This window comes from Scyliorhinus canicula, chromosome 5, assembly GCF_902713615.1.
Source record: "Scyliorhinus canicula chromosome 5, sScyCan1.1, whole genome shotgun sequence".
In the NCBI taxonomy this organism is placed as follows: domain Eukaryota; kingdom Metazoa; phylum Chordata; class Chondrichthyes; order Carcharhiniformes; family Scyliorhinidae; genus Scyliorhinus; species Scyliorhinus canicula.
In genome coordinates this window covers 22,147,887-22,168,368 of record NC_052150.1, presented here as the reverse complement: position 1 = coordinate 22,168,368, position 20,482 = coordinate 22,147,887, and the positions used below count along the sequence as shown (strand labels likewise).

The window sequence follows — 20,482 nt, the reverse complement described above, 5'->3', positions numbered from 1 at the left end:
ATGAGTCCTAATTGACATGTACGAATTTCTCCCTTTTGCAGTAAGAAGAACATTAAAGAGTGGCCTGACACCGGAGGAGGCCAAAGCACTGGGTTTACTCAGCACCTCCGAGATGCAGGTGTGAAGTGACTGAGCATGAACTGAGGCAGGAGACATCAAGTAGCACCTGGACAAGGCACAGCTAGAAACATCCAACTGGCAACCATTTGCTGCTGCTGACATCCAGTCATCCCCCAGCTCCACTCATCATATGGTGCATATGAGAAACAAGAGCTGGAAAGCGATGTCGCACATTGGCACTAACGTTCTGACAGCTTCTTTTTAAAATTTAAAATCAGGATTGTTCAGAAATATTTATACCTAGGTAAAAGTATTGCTTTTTGTTTTCGTATCTAATTGAAGTGATTAGAAAAGTTTATTGAGTAAGTTGTTGTCCGAGATATGTTTACGTTGGCTTTACTTGTGGCCTACATATGTAGCAATAACATGCACCATAGCAGTGTAAGCACCAGCCCTGAAGGAGACAGTCTGCTGATGTTGACAGGCCAAAAACCTAGTTCTGTGTCCATACTTTCACCTGACTGTTGTCTAATCTACATCCAAAAAGGATTTAAGATACTCTAACAGAAATCCCTCAATTCTGCAATTCGGGCTTCTTCACTGGTGACTATTGATTTCCCTCCCCCCGAGTATTATTGCCATTGATATGCATTTGATATTTTTTTTAAATCTTTTAAATAGTATGGAATGATGTGAGCTGGGCCAGCAAAGGGTGTAAAACAGGGAACAGGTATTGTCTCATTCACTCCACTTGAATATTAGAGGCTGTATGTGGTGGTGTCGGTAAAACACGAGATGAAGTTTGCCATTCTTAATACCACCATTACTTTTCCCAAGACAAGTATTGCAGTAACATTCTCCTGACTGGCTTTGATCAAAGCAGGTACAGTATTCGTGTTTGGTAAGTGAAGCGATTGCATATGCGTTTTTTGTAACACTGTTGGTTGGAGGTCAGAACTCTTGAGCCCAGCTAGTCCATTGTGTCTCTCCCCTTGGGTGAAGATTTGCTCTGGTTCCTGGTTATTGTGTAGGCTATTCCAAATGCATTCAAAAAGAATGCATTGATGATACACAAAAAAGCGACTGGAGTAGTTCTTCCCCAATCCACGAGGTGACCATAGCTTCCGCTTCATTGAATAGCTCAGTAGTTGGTGTCACGTATTGCCTACCACTCAATTCTTACTGGAGGCTCATAGATTGCGATAGGATGAAAAATGGCTGTAATTTCATGGGAAGGAGGATGTTTTCAAAGTCTAGCGATGTTGTGAATTCTCCAAAGGCACTAACTTGTCTTGCGTAATGCCAACCGTCAAATTGTAAATATTAAATAGCGTGCATGCGCATTATATCTGAGAGTGGAAAGTGGCTCACTGGACTGAAAAAGAGACAATCGAATTGATCCTGGAATTCAGTCAGCTAACCTCAATTCCTTAGGACAATATGGGTGATCGTGGCTTCGTCTTAGTACTTGAAACTGAAAATAGTCTTGTTTTTGAGACATTGGGTAGGCACTTTGGACGATTGAAGTCCGAGAGATGGGATAAGTGTGAGCAGTGGAGTGGAATGAGGTGTGACTAATGTGTGGTTTGTATGAATCTGCTATTTGTGTGGATTCACTTCAAGTCTGTAAGTTGATTATTGTGCACAAGCCTAACGAAGGTGGCAGGCACATATCCAGAGTAGGACATGTGAAATGATAGTATGAAAGCACAAGATGGTTGGATGCATGTAATAGGCCAGAAGAGTATAATTTTAATATGACATTGAGGATTTTATCGATCGTACATCAACGTTATCAGTTAGGTTTGGACATTAAGGAATCCAAATCAAAATAATTTACGTTGTGATGGAATATGCTTTGAAGCTGCTTTTAGCTGTTTTAAGGGGATGATAGTTTCAATTTCAAATCAGTTTGGAATTTGGCCCATTAGTAATCTCTATATACTTGGGCTCAGCTTGTTTAGATGAGGGTTTATAATTAAATGGGCTGGATTTAATATGGCCTGTGGTGGAGGGAAACTTGGCCACACCCACTTATCTGTGCGAGAGACTCGCCTCAGTCTCTAGGTGGCAGCACTGCCTCTCCTGATTTAGGTCAGAGGCTTGAAGGGACTGATACAGAATTGTTGGCTATGGGCAGTGGAATGTCAGTTATGCTCATTTAAAGAGCCCATTGGCACTCACTTTCCTTGGGTCCACTACAATTCGGTGATGGCTCGCGGATTAAACAGGAGCCGCGTAGCTTTTCCGCACCTCCTATAGGAAGCCCAGCAAATCCTGTTGGGCATTCTCTACTCAATTGAAGGATCTGGCATCGTCAAGGGGATGGGCTTTTGAATGCCAGCCCACAACCCCCATTCTGCCCTCACTCGCCTTCGGCCTAGGATCCCTTGGTGACTCCTGATGGTGCTGATGGCAGTCAGCAACCACCAATCTCTGGCAGCTCCCGGTGGGCAGAACATCTGTCATTGTGGGTCCTTAATCGCAAGGAAGGCCTAAGAGTGGCACTTAATACCTTTGGGCCTCCTCCATGGGACTGATGGGAGTCCCCTGCCAGTTCTCTGACCAATGGCCGAGCTTTCGTCTGGCCAGTTTAAATTCGACCCAATGTAACTAGTGTTTGAAAGATGATGATCATAATTGTAGAAAGACAAACAAAGTAGGCATACATGATAATTTTCCAAGCTTCAAAAAGGCCCGATGAAACGGCTAGGGAAAAGGGATAGTTTTTTTAAATGACATAGAAATTGCAATAAATATTTTCAAGGGGTGTATCACCTGTATTGAAATCAGTGGCAGTAACACAATAAACGGATTCAATGAGTTCAAAGGTCAAGCAGTTTCGACAGCCTCATGATTGTGTTGCTGCTTTTTAGATGTCTTGCTCCTATGTAACTTTTATTCATTAAACTAGAAACATTTCATAATGATTTAACTAGTGTGCATTATGAACCCAAGAAGTAATTAGTGAGCCCATTGGCCAAAGTGGTTAGGTCAGATGTTTTATTTTTTTTTATATATGTACGCCATGAGCTGGTTCTGGCTATGACATTGTCTTACTAACTCAACAAAGTTTCTCACTTTTCAATTTTTGTCCGACAGAGAAATGTTTTATATCCACTTGGTGTTCCTTATTCGAGTGCTGATTAAGCCACCCCTTGTACCCTCGATGAGGAGGAATGCTTTTGACCAAAACTCAGTACAACATGAATGTTAATTATTAGATAATTTCATGTTTAGCACAAAATAAAGCCTTTAGTAAATTATTGGTTTCAGGAGCAAAAGGATAATATAGAGATATGGGGCAAGTATGTACAGGACCTTAAAGACAGAACCGTTCCTAGATATAAGGAAATTAATATCACTGGATTGGGATTGAGATGAAAGGGAATCCAGGATGAATGCCTCCTTTTCAAAGTATTCCTCTCCTATCTGTTTAGGCGGAGGGGGGGACAACAAATTATCTTTGTTTAAAAATAATGGAAAATTCCTGGCTTAACGTAAATTGGTTATTTCTGCCTCTTTCGATCTTGAGCCATTAGTTAAGGAGCACTTGATCCCTCGAGCTTCTTCCATAGAATCCCTACAGTTCAGAAGGAGGCCATTTGGCTCATCGGGTCTGCACTGATCCTCCGAAAGAGCACCCCACCCAGGCCCTATTCCCCCGCCGCAACCCTGCGCATTGATCATGGCCAGTCCACCCAAGGGGTAATTTAGCATGGCCAATCCAACTTCTTTCAATTCAGTGCAGTTTTAGATAGGCTTGCAACCAGAAAAATCAGTATTAATAGCTGAACGCTGTTGCATATCTTGGCATTTGCACATTTTATGGGTTTGGTGAGTTGCTGGATTTGTTTCCAAGCTGTTAAAACGTCTGTTCATTGAAATGAATGGAGACATTTCAGGAAATGGTGATCCCTCCCACCAATTAATGGTACCATTAGAGCTCCAGAAAAAAGATATTTGAAAATAGCACGTCATCTTGTAGCAGAATGTGGACATTATTTTAATCTATGTAGGAGACCGAATAGTATCTATCCACCAGGTCGAAAATAGCAGAATATGTTAAACCGTGCAGTCCGCTTTAAATGAATGACTACAATTTTAGGTGCCAGCATTGTTGCTCAAACATCAAATGGTCTCAAATCAATATCCAGTTCTGGAAATTTTTAATCAAGTGTGTAAATGAATCACGGGGTTGTAACAGTGATTAAATCTGTGGGTTACAAGCCTATCTGGTGTGGCTACCAAGTGAAGCCTGAAGTATTACCTATTGCCTTTACTATGAATCACTGTGACACAAAACTGGAACTTCTTGTTCTGTCAGCCCCATTATCTAGCCTCATGCTGCATTTATTACATTTTTACAAATTCTGTCAATTAACTGCTGTTGCAAAATATAATGTTTTGACTTAAAATAATAAATGTTGGTCAACAGTGAATTAAAACACAAGTTGACACGTGTGTGTAAATAACTGGTACCAGCCTCGGGTATTTTGACTGGCGAAAGGAGAAGAGACGGGCTGTATCCAGTCTTTAGAGCGTTGCTCGTGAGCCAGTAGCAATGGGTGCTTTCTTGCAGACCAACAAAGGCCGAAAAATGTATCCCCCCCCTCCCCACCACTCATCTTTGCCTCTCAGCTAACATCCAACATATGGGATCAGAATTGCTAAACCAGAGAAAATTTCTAGTCTGCTCCAACGGAATACTTTGAATGTCATCTTTTTTTCAGTAACCATTGGGAATATTCCACAACTCTGTTGTAGTAATGTCCACAAATGTTGGCTCTAATATCCTTCATACTTCATATTTCAGTCTGAACTTTGCAACGCGCAAAGTAAAGTTTGTTACTTTCCTTAACTGTAGTATTGTTGGTATTTTGAGTATGTCTGAAATCCAAAACACCAAAAATATTACTTTGACTTTCAGTTTTATTGGGAAAGGCTGGCGTTTTCTGGGCAAAACGTAATTTATTAGTCTTGCGTTGCTTGATTAGAAAGCAGATCTTGCAGGACACTGTCATTGTACAACCTTTCTCCATGTTTTTAGTTTCCTTTTCAGTTTTTGTTGGTACTTTTTCCAATTAAGGGGCAATTTAGCGTGGCCAATCCACCTACCCTGCATATCTTTGGTTTGTGGGGGTGAGACCCATGCAGACAGGGGAAGAATGTGCAAACTCCACACGGACAGTAACCCTGGGCTGGGATTAAATCCGGGTCCTTGGCGCCCTGAGGCAGTAGTGCTAACCACTGCGTCTCTGCTATTCTTCCGTTTGGGTGGGTTGTTTTTTAATTTAGGGACTGCAAAATGAAACTTGCACCATTATAATGATGCCTTTTTCAGATTACCCAACCTTTGCAAAATGCTCGTTCTGATGTTCATAAAACTTTTGCGCTTGAAGAAAAGTCAATTTTAGTTTTTCAGAAGCCACTATGACCTTTGGCTTTCTCAGCGAAACCCTATCTGGTGATCGGCTGTATATTTTACCATGCTGCAGCTCGAATACAAAGCAAAATAATTTTTTGTCAGTAGTTCAAAGAAATTAAATTTTTGACTTGGCCTGCAACATAGCGACTGTCTCTTAACTTCCCAGGACTGCATAAGGTGGCTGCATCACACAGGCAACCTGAACATTGGACTCTTGAAAGTGACATACTGTGTACTGAAGCTTCCGGGAGCATATGGAAAAAGCCAAAAGAAAAATTATTTGCTTTTTAAAATTAAAGGAAAGCAGACACACTCTTTGAAAAAGAAACTTATTCATGTGTAATCCCTTTCAACCTGAAGCCAGGCTTCCTCATAAACTCTGCACTTTTACTGATGACAGTAGAGCTGAATATCAGACCATGTAGTTTACCAGCCCTTGCGAAGGGCTGCCAGTACAAGATTCACAGCCTTGTGGTTTCCTGGTAAGACCATACGCAAAGCTTTAACACTGTAGCAAGGTCACAGAAATAGTCATCTCCCCTTCTGATTAAAGGAGAGGGGGGAGAAAAAAATCACCAATTTTTGTTTAATTTGACATTGTCTTCAACTATTAACATCTTTTTATTTTGGTAACTGGGAATTGTAAAGATAATAAACCTTTTTTTAAAAAAAAAAGACTTGTAAAGTAGAAAGACAAGTTTCTAAGGACAATAAAAAAGAAGGGCAATGCTGTACAGTTGTGTAAATGTCGCTATTCATAATGTTTTTGTGTAGCATAGTGTAAAATAAATCAGACATGCTGAATGCAGTGTTAATCTGTGAATTGTAATTTAAAAAAAGCCATGCATGGTCAATTATTTACTTCACAAATTGCTCATTATAGACGAGGGAGTTTGGTATATGTTACTTTTATGTGTGTCTGAAACAGCGTTTGTCGTGTATTTTTATTTTAAGAACTTGAAACTACTGTTGTTGAACTCTTCACTCCACAGCCAACATATATATATACAGCCTTAGGAAGAAGCCTTGCTGCTGCATTAATTAGTACTAGTGGGACGCAAATGTCCGCCTACCCTGTCCATCTTTCCGTCCACCTGCCCTGCTCCACTAGTGCCACAACATTCACCAAGATACTTCCAGTGTCATTCAACGTAAACCTGTGAAACTGGCCGTAGAACCCCATATTTTAATTCTCACCACAACTGTAGCAGATCCATAGCTTGCAGCAACAGTACTGTGTACAAAACATATTGCAATAAAGCTTTATTAAGCACAATTTGCCTGTCTCACTTGTGTTTTGTTAAGCTCAACAAAGGAAAGGCCCAGGTGCGAGTGCAATCTTGTAGGGTTAGATTTCCAAGACTGGCTGATTTCAAATCACCAGCGACATCCTGGCGGTTATCGTAGACTAGAAACTGAACTGGACCAGCCATATAAAGGCTACAGGAGCAAGTCAAAGGCTGGGAGTTCTGCAGAGAGTAGCTCACCCCCTAACTTGCCAAAGCCTGTTCACCATCTACAAGGCACAATCAGGCTTGTGATGGAATACTCTCCACTTGCCTGGATGAGTGCAGCTTGATGCCATCCAGGACAAAGCAGCTTGCTTTCAATCCCTCCTGCACCGACACACAGTGGTAGCAGTGTGCACCATCTACAAGATGCACTGTAGAAACTCACTAAGACTCCTTCAATAGCGCCTTCAAAACCCCCCAACCTCCACCACATAGAAAGACAAGGAGCCCCAGGTGCTTGAGAACACCACCTGCAAATTCCCTTCCAAGTTGGACACCATCCTGACTTCGTACTATATTGGCTGTTCTTTCATTGCCGCTGGGTCAAAATCCCGGAACTCCCTTCGCAACAGCACTTTGGGTGTGTGCCCACACCACACGGACTGCAGTCGTTCAAAAAGGCAATTTACCACTACCACCTTGAGGGCAATTAGGGATTAGGGCAATAAATGCTGGACGACACCCATGTGCCACGAAAAACTTTTTTAAACATTCAAATATTGTTATTTATTCGAGTCAGAAGTGCTAATCCCACAACCCTGCACTCCCAGCAGTTCCCAAGGACAGCACGGGTTGGAGAGATCTGGCTACAATATTGCGGCTTCACCTTTGACCTGCGTCCCTTGTGTGTTGCTGTGGAATTGACTCTTTTTAAATGTCAGTCCTTATTTTTTATTTTTCTCACTTTTCTGAATGATTTGATTTGCAAGTGTCGAAAATTCTATCAGCAGGTGTCTAATTTATAACCTCCACTTCCCTTTTGCTGATGCCACATAAATGTTGTTTACACTCTTACAAACGTGGACAAAAAAACTGGATTCCTGAGGTGAGGGTGACTGCCCTTCACTTCAAAGCATCATTTGACTGAGTGGCATCAAAGAGCCCTATTAACCCTTGTAAAATAGAAGTTGATGGGAATCCAGGTGAAGGTCGTTGTGGGGAGAATTCTCCGCTATTTGGAGTCATACCTAGAACAAATGAAGATGGTTGTGGTCATTGGAGAACAATCTTCTCAACCACAAGACATCACTGCAGGAGTTCCCAGGGTCAACCATATTCAGCTGATTCATCAATGACCTTTGCACCATCTTGAGGTCAGAAGTGAGGATGTTTGATGATTTCACAGTGTTCAGTTCTGTTTCACAATTTTTCTCAATGAAGCAATTTGATTTGCAACTCCTCAGAAAACTGAGCCCGCATGCAGTATAAATTGGGCAGCATTCAGCTTGGCCTGTAAGTGGCCAATAGCATTAGCGTCTCACAAGTGTCAGGAAATGACCATCTCCAGCAAGAGAGAATCCAACCATGTACACTTGATGTTCAGTGTCACTGCTATTGCCGACTCCCCCACCATCACATCACGGCGGGGACTCAACAAATTTTCACTACATCTGCCACACAAATACTATGGCTACAAGAGGCTTGGTAATCTGTAGGGAGTGCCCTCATCTCCTGACATCCCAATGCCTTTCCACCATCTACAATTGCAAGTCAGGAGTGTGATGGGATAGTGACCATTTGCCTGGACGAGTGAAGCTCCAACTTAAAGCTCAACCATCCAAAACATGGCAGACCCACTGAGTGGCATCCCCCCCCCCCCCCCCCCCCACAACACACATCCCACCACCACCACCACACAACTTTAAATATTCAGTCCCTCCAATTGGCTGCACTATATATCACCTACAAGTGGAATGTGTGACCGAAGAAATTGAATGCAGAGGGTATGAAGTTTACATTTTGGTGGGACGAGTGAGAGATGAACATACGCAAATTGTTGAAGATGTCAGCAGGTTGGGAAAGTGATTAGGGAAGGCAGACAGGACTCTGGACTTTCCAAATCACTGAATTGTTACAGTGCAGGAGGAACCCATTTGGCTTTCGTGTATGGACCTGCTCTCCAATCGAGCAACTTGCCTTGTTCCATATTGCTGTGCTCGCCTTAATATTGCCTATCCTTCCTTTTCAAATAACTGTTTAATACACATTTGAATGCTTCAGTTGAACCTGTCGCCACCATAACTCTCGAGCAGTGCTTCCCAAACTAACCACTTGTTGCAAAACAATATTTCTCCTCGAATCACCTATGCTTTTTTAAAATATGTGCGCTCTTATTTTCAATCCTTTCATGAGTGGGAACACTTTCTCCGTAACTATTCTATCCAGTCACCTCTTGATTTTGAATATCTCTTACCAAATTTCCTCTCAACCTCCTTTGCTCCATAGAAAATTTCCTAACTTCTCCAATCTGTCTTCATAACCGAAGTTCCTCATTCCTGAAACCATCCCCTGAATCTCTTGGATTGGATTGGATTTGTTTATTGTCACGTGTACCGAGGTACAGTGAAAAGTATCTTTCTGCAAGCAGCTCAACAGATCATTCAGTACATGGGGAGAAAAGGGAATTAAACAGAATTCAAGAAAATACATGAGAATACATAATAGGGCAACACAATATATACAATGTAACTACATAAGCATTGGCATTGGATGAAGCATACAGGGTGTAGTATTAATGAGGTCAGTCCATAAGAGGGTAATTTAGGAGTCTGGTGACAATGGGGGAGAAGCTGTTTTTGAGTCTGTTCGTGCGTGTTCTCAGACTTCTGAATCTCCTGCCCGATGGAATCTTCTGCACCCTCTCTAATGCCAAAACAAGTCCTCAACGGCGGAACTATTGAGGATACTCGTACGAGACCAATGGCTTGGGAATGAAGGGTGCAGCAGTATGGGAGATCCCCAGTCGTCAAGGTTCCCTTCCCGCTGGAACTGGACCGATGCTCTTTTGAGGACCGTGTGTCTGCTGATGTGCAATGGCATTCCCACATTAAAAGATGCCCCACACAATTTGTCTGCCTCGAGGAAACCAACACACCCCCCACACAAACAAGATCTGTGGTGATCGTCGAGAGTGAAGGAGACAGGACCATGAGATTAGGACCGGCACATAGGCGGTGGAGTTTGATTCAATCATCTTGCCCTTGGATTGGAACGGTAGAACGTTTTGGTGGCTTTCGTCACAGCCTCATCTCGCATAGGGAAGGGGCTAGAAAAGGTGTCCTAAAAATAGTCTGTTTCATCTCCAACCTGTGCTGGAAAATGGCATCTCGTGGGCTCTCTACCTGCGGTCCAAAAATCAAAGTTAAACTCCCATTTCGGAAAATGAAATGTATGAACCCTCGTGTGTAATGAGCAATCCAATCGACTGGAATGGAGAACTGCCCTTGTTGCCCGTGAACTCAGGCACTTCAAATTGACATCGCTGCCCTGCAAGAGGCTCGAAGAGCAGGCGAGAAACAGCTGAGGGAAGAAGGCTGTGGTTGCACCTTTTTGGAGAGGAAAACCCGATGATCAGAACACATGAATTCACCATCAAGAACAAACTAGCATTCCGACTCTCTCAACTCCCTGTTGGCATCAATGAACACCTCATGACTCCTTCTACAGCTTGCCAAGAACCAGCAGGCAACAGTTGTGATTGCCTATACCCCAACAGTTGATGCCAATGATGAGCCCAAAGAAAGCTTCTTTTCCACCCTGCACACCTGACTCTCCAATAATCCTCGGAAGATAAGACTTCAACGCCAGAGATGTAAAGGATTCCCAACTCTGGAAAGGAACCATCTGAAAGGAAAGAGTTGGGAATTGCAATACCCAAAGCAGTTCTCCTGCTTACCAAATGCGCGGAACACCAGCTTGTCACCACTAATAGGGTGCTCCACCAAAAAGACAAGCTGAACTCTGGAGCGTTTCTGGTAGGTTGGAAAACTGCAAATGTGACACCACTGTTTAAAAAGGAGGAAGACAAAAGGTGGGTAACTATAGGCTGGTTCGTTTAACTTCTGTTGTGGGGAAAATGCTTGAAACTATCATTCAGGAAGAAATAGCGAAACATCTGAAAATAAATTGTTCCATTGGGCAGACACATCATAGGTTCATAAAAGGCGGGTCATGTTTGACTAATTTAGTTGGATTCTTTGAGGACATACGAGTGCAATGTACAATGGGGAGTTGATGGATGTGGGGTATCTGGATTTCCAGAAGGCATTCAACAAAGTGCCACACAAAAGGCTGCTGCTTAAGATAAATCTGCATAGCTTACAGGTAATGTATTAGCATGGATAGAGGATTGGTTAACTGACAGAAAGCAAGGAATAAATGGGGGATTTTCTAGTTGCCGATCGGTAGCTAGTGATGTGCCTCAGGGATCAGTGTTGGGCCCCCAATTGTTCACAATTTAGACAGATGATGAGTTGGGGACCAAGTCTAATGTGTCAATGTTTGCAGATGACACTAAGATGAGTGGGAGAGCCAAGTGTGTATAGGACACTGAAAGTCTGCAGAGGGGTATAGATAATTTAAGTGAGTGGGAAAAGGTCTGGCAGATAGAGTTCAATGTTGGTAAATGTGAGATCATCCATTTTGGTAGGAATACCAGTAAAATGGACTAGTATTTAAAAGGTAAAAAATCACTGCATGCTGCTGTGCAGAGGGACCTGGGTGTCCTTGTGCATGAATCGCAAAAAGTTGGTTTGTAGGTGCAGCAAGTAATTAAGAAGGCAAATGGAATTTTGTCTGTCATTGCTAAAAGTATGGGGTGGAATTCTCCGCTCCCCACGTGGCATGGGAGAATCGTGGGAGGGCCTCCTGACATTTTTTACACCCCCCTGGTGCCCCCAGTGATTTTCTCCCCCCCCCCCCCCCCCCCCCCCCGGCTCGGAAGAATCGCCGCTCGCCGTTTTTCACGGCGAATGGCAATTCTCCGAGCCCGATGGGCCGAGCGGCCGGCCCTTCACGCCCGTTTCACCATGGCAGCAACCACACCTGGTCACTGCATTCGTGAAATGGGCACCAGATGCCCGTTTGGCGCATCTAGGGGCCCGATTGGCACGGGAGCACCACGACTGTGTTCGGGAGGGGACAGGCCCACAATCGGTGCCCACCGATCATCGGGCCAGCGTCCAAAACGGATGCACTCTTTCCCCTCCGCCACCCGGCAAGATCAAGCCGCCACGTCTTGCCGGGCGGCTGAGGAGAAAGACGGCCACCGCGCATGCGCGAGTTCATGCTGTCTGAACGATGAAGTCATCCGCGCATGCGCGGGTTGCCGGTTCCAACCCGCGCATGTGCGGATGACTTCACATTCTCGGCGTGACGAGGTCGCTGCCAAGAAAGACGGAGGCCCGCTCCTAGCCCCCGGGTGGGGGTGAATTAGGTGCGGGGAGCGGGCTCCGAGGCCATCGTGAACCTCGGCCGAGTTCACGACGGCCTTCACGAATTCGGCCCCCTGCGGAGAATTCCGCCCATGAAGTTTAAAAGCAGGGAGGTGATGTTGCAGCTGTATAGGGTGTTGGTGAGGCCACACCTGGAGTACTGTGTACAGTTTTGTCTCCTTACTTGAGAAGCCATGATGTGGAGATGCCGACGTTGGACTGGGGTGAGCACAGTAAGAAGTCTTACAACACCAGGTTAAAGTCCAACAGGTTTGTTTCAAACACTAGCTTTCGGAGCACGGCTCCTTCTTCAGTGCTCCGAAAGCTCGTGTTTGAAACAAACCTGTTGGACTTTAACCTGGTGTTGTAAGACTTCGTATTTGAGAAGTGATGAACTGGCACTGGAGGTGTGCAGAGGAGATTCACTAGGTTGATTCTGGAGTTGAGAGGATTACGAGGAGAGACTAAGTAGACTGGGACTATAGTCATTGGAATTTAGAAGAATGAGGGGGATCTTATAGAAACATATAACATTATGAAGTGACTAGATAGGATAGAAGCAGGGAGGTTGTTTCCACTGGCGAGTGAATCTAGAACTGGGGGCATAGGCTCAAAATCAGGGGGAGCAGATTTGGGATGGAGATGAGGAACTTCTTCACCCAAAGGGTGATGAATCTGTGGAATTCCCTGCCCAGTGAAGCAGTTGAGGCTACCTCGTTAAATGTTGTTAAGGCAAAGGTGAACAGTAAAGGTGAGCAGGCGGGTAAGTAGAGCTGAGTCCACAAAAAGATCAGCCATGATCTTATTGAATGGTGGAGCAGGGTTGACGGTCCAGATGGCCTACTCCTGCTCCTAGTTCTTTTGTTCTTAAAGGGGACAAAGCAGACTGTGGGAATTACCAAACAATCTCCCTATTCGCCATTGCTGGGAAGATAATTGCCTAAATTCCTACGAGCCGACTTCTCCCAGTCTCTGAAGAAACCTTTCCGGAAAGCCAGTGTGGCTTCCAACCAAGCTGTGGAACAGTGGACATGATTTTCACTACTCAACAATTTCAAGAGAAATGCCAGGAGCAATATTAACTACTCTACATGGCCTTCATCGATCTGACCAAGACTTTTGACTCAATCAATTGAGAATTGCTCTTCAAGACCCTGTCAAAGGCTGGCTGTCAGAGAAATTCATCGGCACCCTCCGATTCCTCCACAACAGTCCTCACTGATGGAAATAAGACAGTAACCTTCAAGGTTAAGACTGAAGTCAAGCAGGGATGTGTCATGGCCCCCACTCTTTTCTCCATCATCATCACCACCGTCCTTCACCTTGTCAAGAGCCAGCTTTTCGGTGGAGTGAACATTGTCTGCAGGATGGATGGAAACTTTTTCAACCCCAACCGGTTGAAATTCAAGAAGGAAACGATCGACAATGACATTGCTCGTGGAACTTCAATATGCGGATGACATCCCCAGCTCCGGTGTCTCGGAAGAGAATCTCCAAGCCATAGAACATAGAACAATACAGCACAGAACAGGCCCTTCTGCCCACGATGTTGTCCCGAACTTTGTCCTAGATTAAGAACGAATTGATCTACACCCCATCATTCTACCGTAATCCATGTACCTATCCAATAGCCGCTTGAAGGTCCCTAATGTTTCCGACTCAACTACTTCCACAGGCAGTGCATTCCATGCCCCCACTACTCTCTGGGTAAAGAACCTACCTCTGACATCCCCCCAGTATCTTTCACCATTCACCTTAAATTTATGTCCTCTTGTAATGGTTTGTTCCACCCGGGGAAAAAGTCTCTGACTGTCTACTCTATCTATTCCCCTGATCATCTTATAAACCTCTATCAAGTCGCCCCTCATCCTTCTCCGTTCTAATGAGAAAAGGCCGAGCACCCTCAACCTTTCCTTGTAAGACCTACTCTCCATTCCAGGCAACATCCTGGTAAATCTCCTTTGCACCTTTTCCAAAGCTTCCACATCCTTCCTAAAATGAGGTGACCAGAACTGCACACAGTACTCCAAATTTGGCCTTACCAAGGTTTTGTAAAGCTGCATCATCACCTCACGGCTCTTAAATTCAATCCCTCTGCTAATGAACGCTAGCACACACATAGGCCTCCTTCACAGCTCTATCCACTTGAGTGGCAACTTTCAAAGATCGATGAACATAGACCCCAAGATCTCTCTGCTCCTCCACATTGCCAAGAACCCTACCATTAACCCTGTATTCCGCATTCAGATTTGTCCTTCCAAAATGGACAACCTCACACTTTTCAGGGTTAAACTCCATCTGCCACTTCTCAGCCCAGCTCTGCATCCATTCTATGTCTCTTTGCAGCCGACAACAGCCCTCCTCACTATCCAAAACTCCACCAATCTTCGTATCATCTGCCAATTTACTGACCCACCCTTCAACTCCCTCATCCAAGTCATTAATGAAAATCACAAACAGTAGAGGACACTGGTACGGCACTGGTAACTGGGCTCCAGGCTGAATATTTGCCATCCACCACCACACTCTGACTTCTATCGGTTAGCCAGTTCGTTATCCAGCTGGCCAAATTTCCCACTATCCCATGCCTCCTTACTTTCTGCATACGCCTACCATGCGGAAACTTATCAAATGCCTTACTAAAATCCATGTACACTACATCCACCACTTTACCTTCATCCACATGCTTGGTCACCGCCGCAAAGAATTCAGTAAGACTTGTGAGGCAAGACCTACCTCTCTCTCATCCGTGCTGATTATCCCGAATCAAGCAGATGCTCAGAAATCCTATCCCTCAGTACCCTTTCCATTACTTTGCCTACCACCGAAGTAAGACTAACTGGCCTGTAATTCCCAGGGTTATCCCTATTCCCTTTTTTGAACAGGGGCACGACATTCGCCACTCTCCAATCCCCTGGTACCACCCTTGTTGACAGTGAGGACGAAAAGATCATTGCCAACGGCTCTGCAATTTCATCTCTTGCTTCCCATAGAATCCTTGGCTATATCCCGTCAGGCCTGGGGGACTTGTCCATCCTCAGGTTTTTCAAAATGCCCAACACATCTTACTTCCTAACAAGTATCTCCTCGAGCTTACCAGTCTGTTTCACACTATCCTCTCCAACAATATGGCCCCTCTCATTCGTAAATACTGAAGAAAAGTACTCGTTCAAGACCTCTCCTATCTCTTCTGACTCAATACACAATCTCCCGCTACTGTCCTTGATCGGACCCATCCTCGCTCTAGTCATTCTCATATTTCTCACATATGTGTAAAAGGTCTTGGGGTTTTTCTTGATTCTGCCCACCAAAGATTTTTCATGCCCTCTCTTAGCTCTCCTAATCCCTTTCTTCAGTTCCCTCCTGGCTATCTTGTATCCCTCCAGCGCCCTGTCTGAACCTTGATTCCTCAGCCTTACATAAGTATCCTTTTTCCTCTTAACAAGACATTCAACCTCTCTTGTCAACCATGGTTCCCTCACTCGACCATCTATTCCCTGCCTGACAGGGACATGCCTGACAACGACATGTAGTATCTGTTCCTTGAACAAGCTCCACATTTCAATTGTGTCCTTCCCTGACAGCCTATGTTCCCAACTTATGCACTTCAGTTCTTGTCTGACAGCATCGTATTTACCCTTCCCCCAATTGTAAAATCTTGCCCTGTTGCACACACCTATCCTTCTCCATTACTAAAATGAAAGTCAGAATTGTGGTCACTATCTCCAAAATGCTCCCCCACTAACAAATCTATCACTTGCCCTGGTTCATTACCAAGTACCAAATCTAATATGCCCTCCCCTCTGGTGGGACAATCTACATACTGTGTTAGAAAAGCTTCCTGGACACACTACACAAACACCACCCCATCCAAACTATTTGATCTAAAGAGTTTCCACTCAATGTTTGGGAAGTTGAAGTCACCCATGACTACTACCCTGTGACTTCTGCACCTTTCCAAAATCTGTTTCCCAATCTGTTCCTCTACATCTCTGCTGCTATTGGGGAGGCCTATAGAAAACTCCCAACAAGGTGACTGCTTCTTTCCTATTTCTGACTTCAGACCTCAGTAGGCAGATCCTCCTCGAACTGCCTTTCTGCAGCTGTTATACTATCTCTAATTAATAATGCAACCCCACCACCTCTTTCAATACCTTCCCTAATCTTATAGAAACATCTATAACCAGGAACCTCCAACAACCATTTCTGCTGCTCTTCTATCCAAGTTTCCGTGATGGCCACCACATCGTAGTCCTAAGTACCAATCCATGCCTTAAGTTCACCCACCTTATTCCTGATGATTCTTGCGTTGAAGTATACACACTTCAACCCATCTCCGTGCTTGCAAATACTCTCCTTTGTCATTGTTACCTTCCCCACTGCCTCACTACACACTTTGACGTCCTGCACATCGGCTTCCTTCGTTGCTGGACTACAAGTCCGGTTCCCATTCCCCAGCCAAATTAGTTTAAACTCTCTCAAAGAGTACTAGAAACCCTCCCTTCCAGGATATTGGTGCCCCTCTGGTTCGGATGCAACCCATCCTGCTTGTAGAGGTCCCACCTTCACCAGAATGCACTCCAATTATCCAAATACCTGAAGCCCTCCCTCCTACACCATTCCTGCAGCCACGTGTTCAACTGCACTCTCCCTATTCCTAGCCTCGCTATCACATGGCACCGGCAACAAACCAGAGATGACAACTCTGTCTGTCCTGGCTTTTCACTTCCAGCCTAACTCCCTAAACTCATTTATTACATCCACACTCCTTTTCCTACCTACGTCGTTGGTACCAATGTGCACCACGACTTCTGGCTGCTCACCCTCCCCCTTAAGGATCCTGAAGACACGATCCGAGACAACCCTGGCCCTGGCACCCAGGAGACAACATACCTTTCAAGAGTCTCGCTCATGACCACAGAATCTCCTATCTATTCCCCTAACCATTGAGTCTCCTATCACTATTGCTTTTCTATTCTACCCCCTTCCCTTCTGAGCCACAGAACCAGACTCAGTGCCAGAGACCTGGCCGGTAGGGCCTTCCCCCAGTAGGTCATTCCCCCCCAACAGCATCCAAAATGGTATACTTGTTTTGAAGGGGAACGGCCATGAGGGGTCCCTGCACTGTCTGCCTGTTCGTTTTCTTTCCCCTGACTGTAACCCAGCTACTCTTGTCCTGTATCCTGGGTGTGGCTACCTCCCTGTAACTCTTGTCTATTACCCCCTCTGCCTCCTGGATGATCCGAAGTTCATCCAGCTCCAGCTCCAGTTCCCTAACATGGTCTCTGAGGAGCTGGAGTTGGGCGCACTTCCCGCAGGTATAGTCAGCGGGGACATCGGTGGTATCCATCACCACCCACATCCTACAGGAGGCGCATGCAACTTCCCTCGCCTCCATCCCCTCTTACCTTACAGAATACAGCTGCACTGTGGACCAACTGGAACTCCGCCCTCCGACTCTGCTCCCAGTCAGCTGCACTCTCTGTTAACCCCCAACTCTCTTCAAGCTCTTTAAGGAAATGTAGGAAGTGAAATGAAAAGGGGCACCTTACTCACTCCTCACCGAACTCCCTCAGTCACCAAACTCTCACTATAGCACTCAAATGCACCCAAATTCAGCACTCCCTCAGTCACCAAATTCTCACTATAGCACTCAAATGCACCCAAATTCAGCACTCCCTCAGTCACCAAACTCTCACTATAGCACTCAAATGTACCCAAATTCAGCACTCCTTCAGTCACCAAACTCTCACTATAGCACTCAAATGCACCCAAATTCAGCACTCCCTCAGTCACCAAACTCTCATTATAGCACTCAAATGCACCCATATTCAGCACTCCCTCAGTCACCAAACTCTCACTATAGCACTCAACTGCACCCAAATTCAGCACTCCCTCAGTCACCAAACTCTCACTATAGCACTCAACTGCACCCAAATTCAGCATTCAGTGCAAACAAAGTCTGCACTGTAACTAGCTCAGATTTATACTGTAACTCTAGCCTCTGAAAACTGGCCTAATCTAATTAACTAATTAACAAGCCCCAGCTGCAAGTAGTTACAAGTAGAACTTTTGTTTTAAAGCTGATTGAAAATTCACCACCTTCTCAACCAAACAGCAACTTTTAAGTTAATTAACTAAATAAAAGAAAGACTAGACTTTAGATAAAAATAAAAAATAAACCCTTAATATCCCTCAGTCACCAATCTCTCACAAAAGCACTCAAATGCACCCAAATTCAGCACTCAGTGCAAACCGATGCCATGCCTGATGCCTTCACTGAAGCATACCAGCCGGTAGCAGTATGTAGGTTGAAGTTGCACATTGGGCAGCTCCTGCTCGAGGCTCGATTTTTTTTGGAACTTAACGCCCGGTCCCAGGGGCAATTTTTAAACCAACAGGTGCAGAAAGACATAAGGAAGGAGGGGATTGTTGTAAACTCGGAAGAAGGCTGCCGGAAAGAAGGGAGCAAGTGAAGATTCGTTGTCGAGCAAATGGATCAGCCCAGCAGCAGGAAAGATGGCGGAGGCTAGGTCACTGGGTGGGGCTGCGCAGTTCTCGACAGAAAAGATGACCGAGGTGATGGCCTTGGAACTTGAAAAACTATTTACTGAACACATGGAGGTGAGGAGGACGGAAATGATGGCGACAATGAAGGTATTGGTGGAGGAGGCAATTGCCCCGGTGAAGGTAGTTGTGTCGAGGACATCGGCCGAGGTGCGGGAGCAGGCTGAGAAACTGAAGGGGGTGGAGGAAGCCTTGGCGCAATACAGTAATTAACTCACCTTGCTGGGTGAGGAGCTGCAGAGAGTGGTGGAGACCAACAAAGGTCTGAGAGCGAAGGTGGATGACCTGGAAAATAGATCGAGACGGCGGAACATAAGAATTGTGGATCTGCCCGAAGGGATGGAGGGCCCTAGGCTGACTGAGTACTTTGCCAAGATGCTGGTCGAGCTGCTAGGGGAGGGGAAAGAACCCACCGGTATGAACTGGATCAGGCTCATCGGTCATCGAGGCCTAAACCAAACGAGAATGAGCCATCAAGAGTGGTAGTAATTTGTCTTCTCAGATACCATGAGAAGGAGAAAGTCCTGAGTTGGGAAAAGCAGAAACAGGTGGTGCAATGGGCTGGAGCTGGTATATGTATATACCAGGATCTAACCGTGGAGCTGGCGAGAATGCGGGCGGCCTTTGGCCAAGAGAAGGTGGCACTGTAGAGTATGTTTTGGCGTGGTGTGTCCAGCAGAGTTGAGAGTGACCTACAACTCCAAAGACTTTTGGTTTGGGGCGGTGAAGGTGGCTTTTGTGAAGGCAAAAGGACTGGGGCAGAAATGGGACTGGAGTTCAGTCTTTGACGGAAGGGGGGATGGAAGATAGTATCTCAATCTCTTTCATGTTATATGTGATGAAAAGGTGTGAAGTTACATGTTTGGGAAGGGTAGGAGTTTGGATTTCTAGCATTTGTGTGTTTACACTGGATTGTTTGAAGAAATGTCTTTGTTTTTCGGACACTGAGCAGGGGCACCAGACTAGGAAGGGATCGATACTGGGAGAGGTGCTTTCGAGGGGAAATGGATAGGGGGATTCTTGGGGGGTTCAATGGCAACAAAGGGACTGGGCGGTTCAGGTCCAGAGGGCAGGATCCGGAGTTATAATGATGGCGGTCAGGAGGAGCGGGGGTATTGAGTGACTCCCCCCCTCCCCCCGGTCAGAATAGTAACATGGAACGTGAGGAATTTGGGGGAGGGGGGACAGTGAAGAGATCGAGAATGTTTGCGCACCTAAAAAGCTAGGCCAGTGTTGCCATGTTATAAGAGACCCAGCTAAAGGTGAAGGACCAAGTGAGGCAAATATTTCATTCCGGGGTTGAAAGTAGGGCGCAGGGGAGTAACGGTGTTGGTGGATCAGAGGGTGAGGTTCCAGATGGAGAAGTTGGAAGTGAACCAGGGGGTCGATACGTAATAGTAAGAGGGGAATTGGAGAGGAGGTTGGCAGCAGTGACGAGTGAGTATGGCCCTAAATAGGATGGTGCAGGGTTTGTGCGGAAGACTGAGCAGAGTCGAATAAATTGGCGTTTGGTAGGATTTGTCAGGAAGGTCTCTGTTGTGGTCACAGCACTTTAGAACATAGAACGATACAGCGCAGGAAAGGCCCTTCGGCCCTCAATGTTGCACCGACATGGAAAAAAACTAAAGGCCATCTAACCTACACTATGCCCTTATCATCCATATGCTTATCCAATAAACTTTTAAATGCCCTCAATGTTGGCG

The 20,482-nt window shown here is 45.2% G+C and overlaps 1 protein-coding gene across 19 annotated transcripts in view; it reads left to right on the top strand.

Moving 5' to 3' along the window:
- The window catches only part of fhod3b (formin homology 2 domain containing 3b), a 678,530-nt gene extending 671,766 nt beyond the window's left edge, over positions 1 to 6,764 (top strand). For all 19 annotated transcript variants that reach the window (XM_038796751.1, XM_038796753.1, XM_038796754.1 and 16 more), the window contains one exon: positions 42 to 6,764. In XM_038796751.1, coding sequence (XP_038652679.1) covers positions 42 to 124 — 83 coding nt within the window. In that variant the 3' untranslated portion in view covers positions 125 to 6,764. The remainder of the gene's footprint in view (positions 1 to 41) is intronic.
- Positions 6,765 to 20,482: the final 13,718 nt, after the last annotated feature.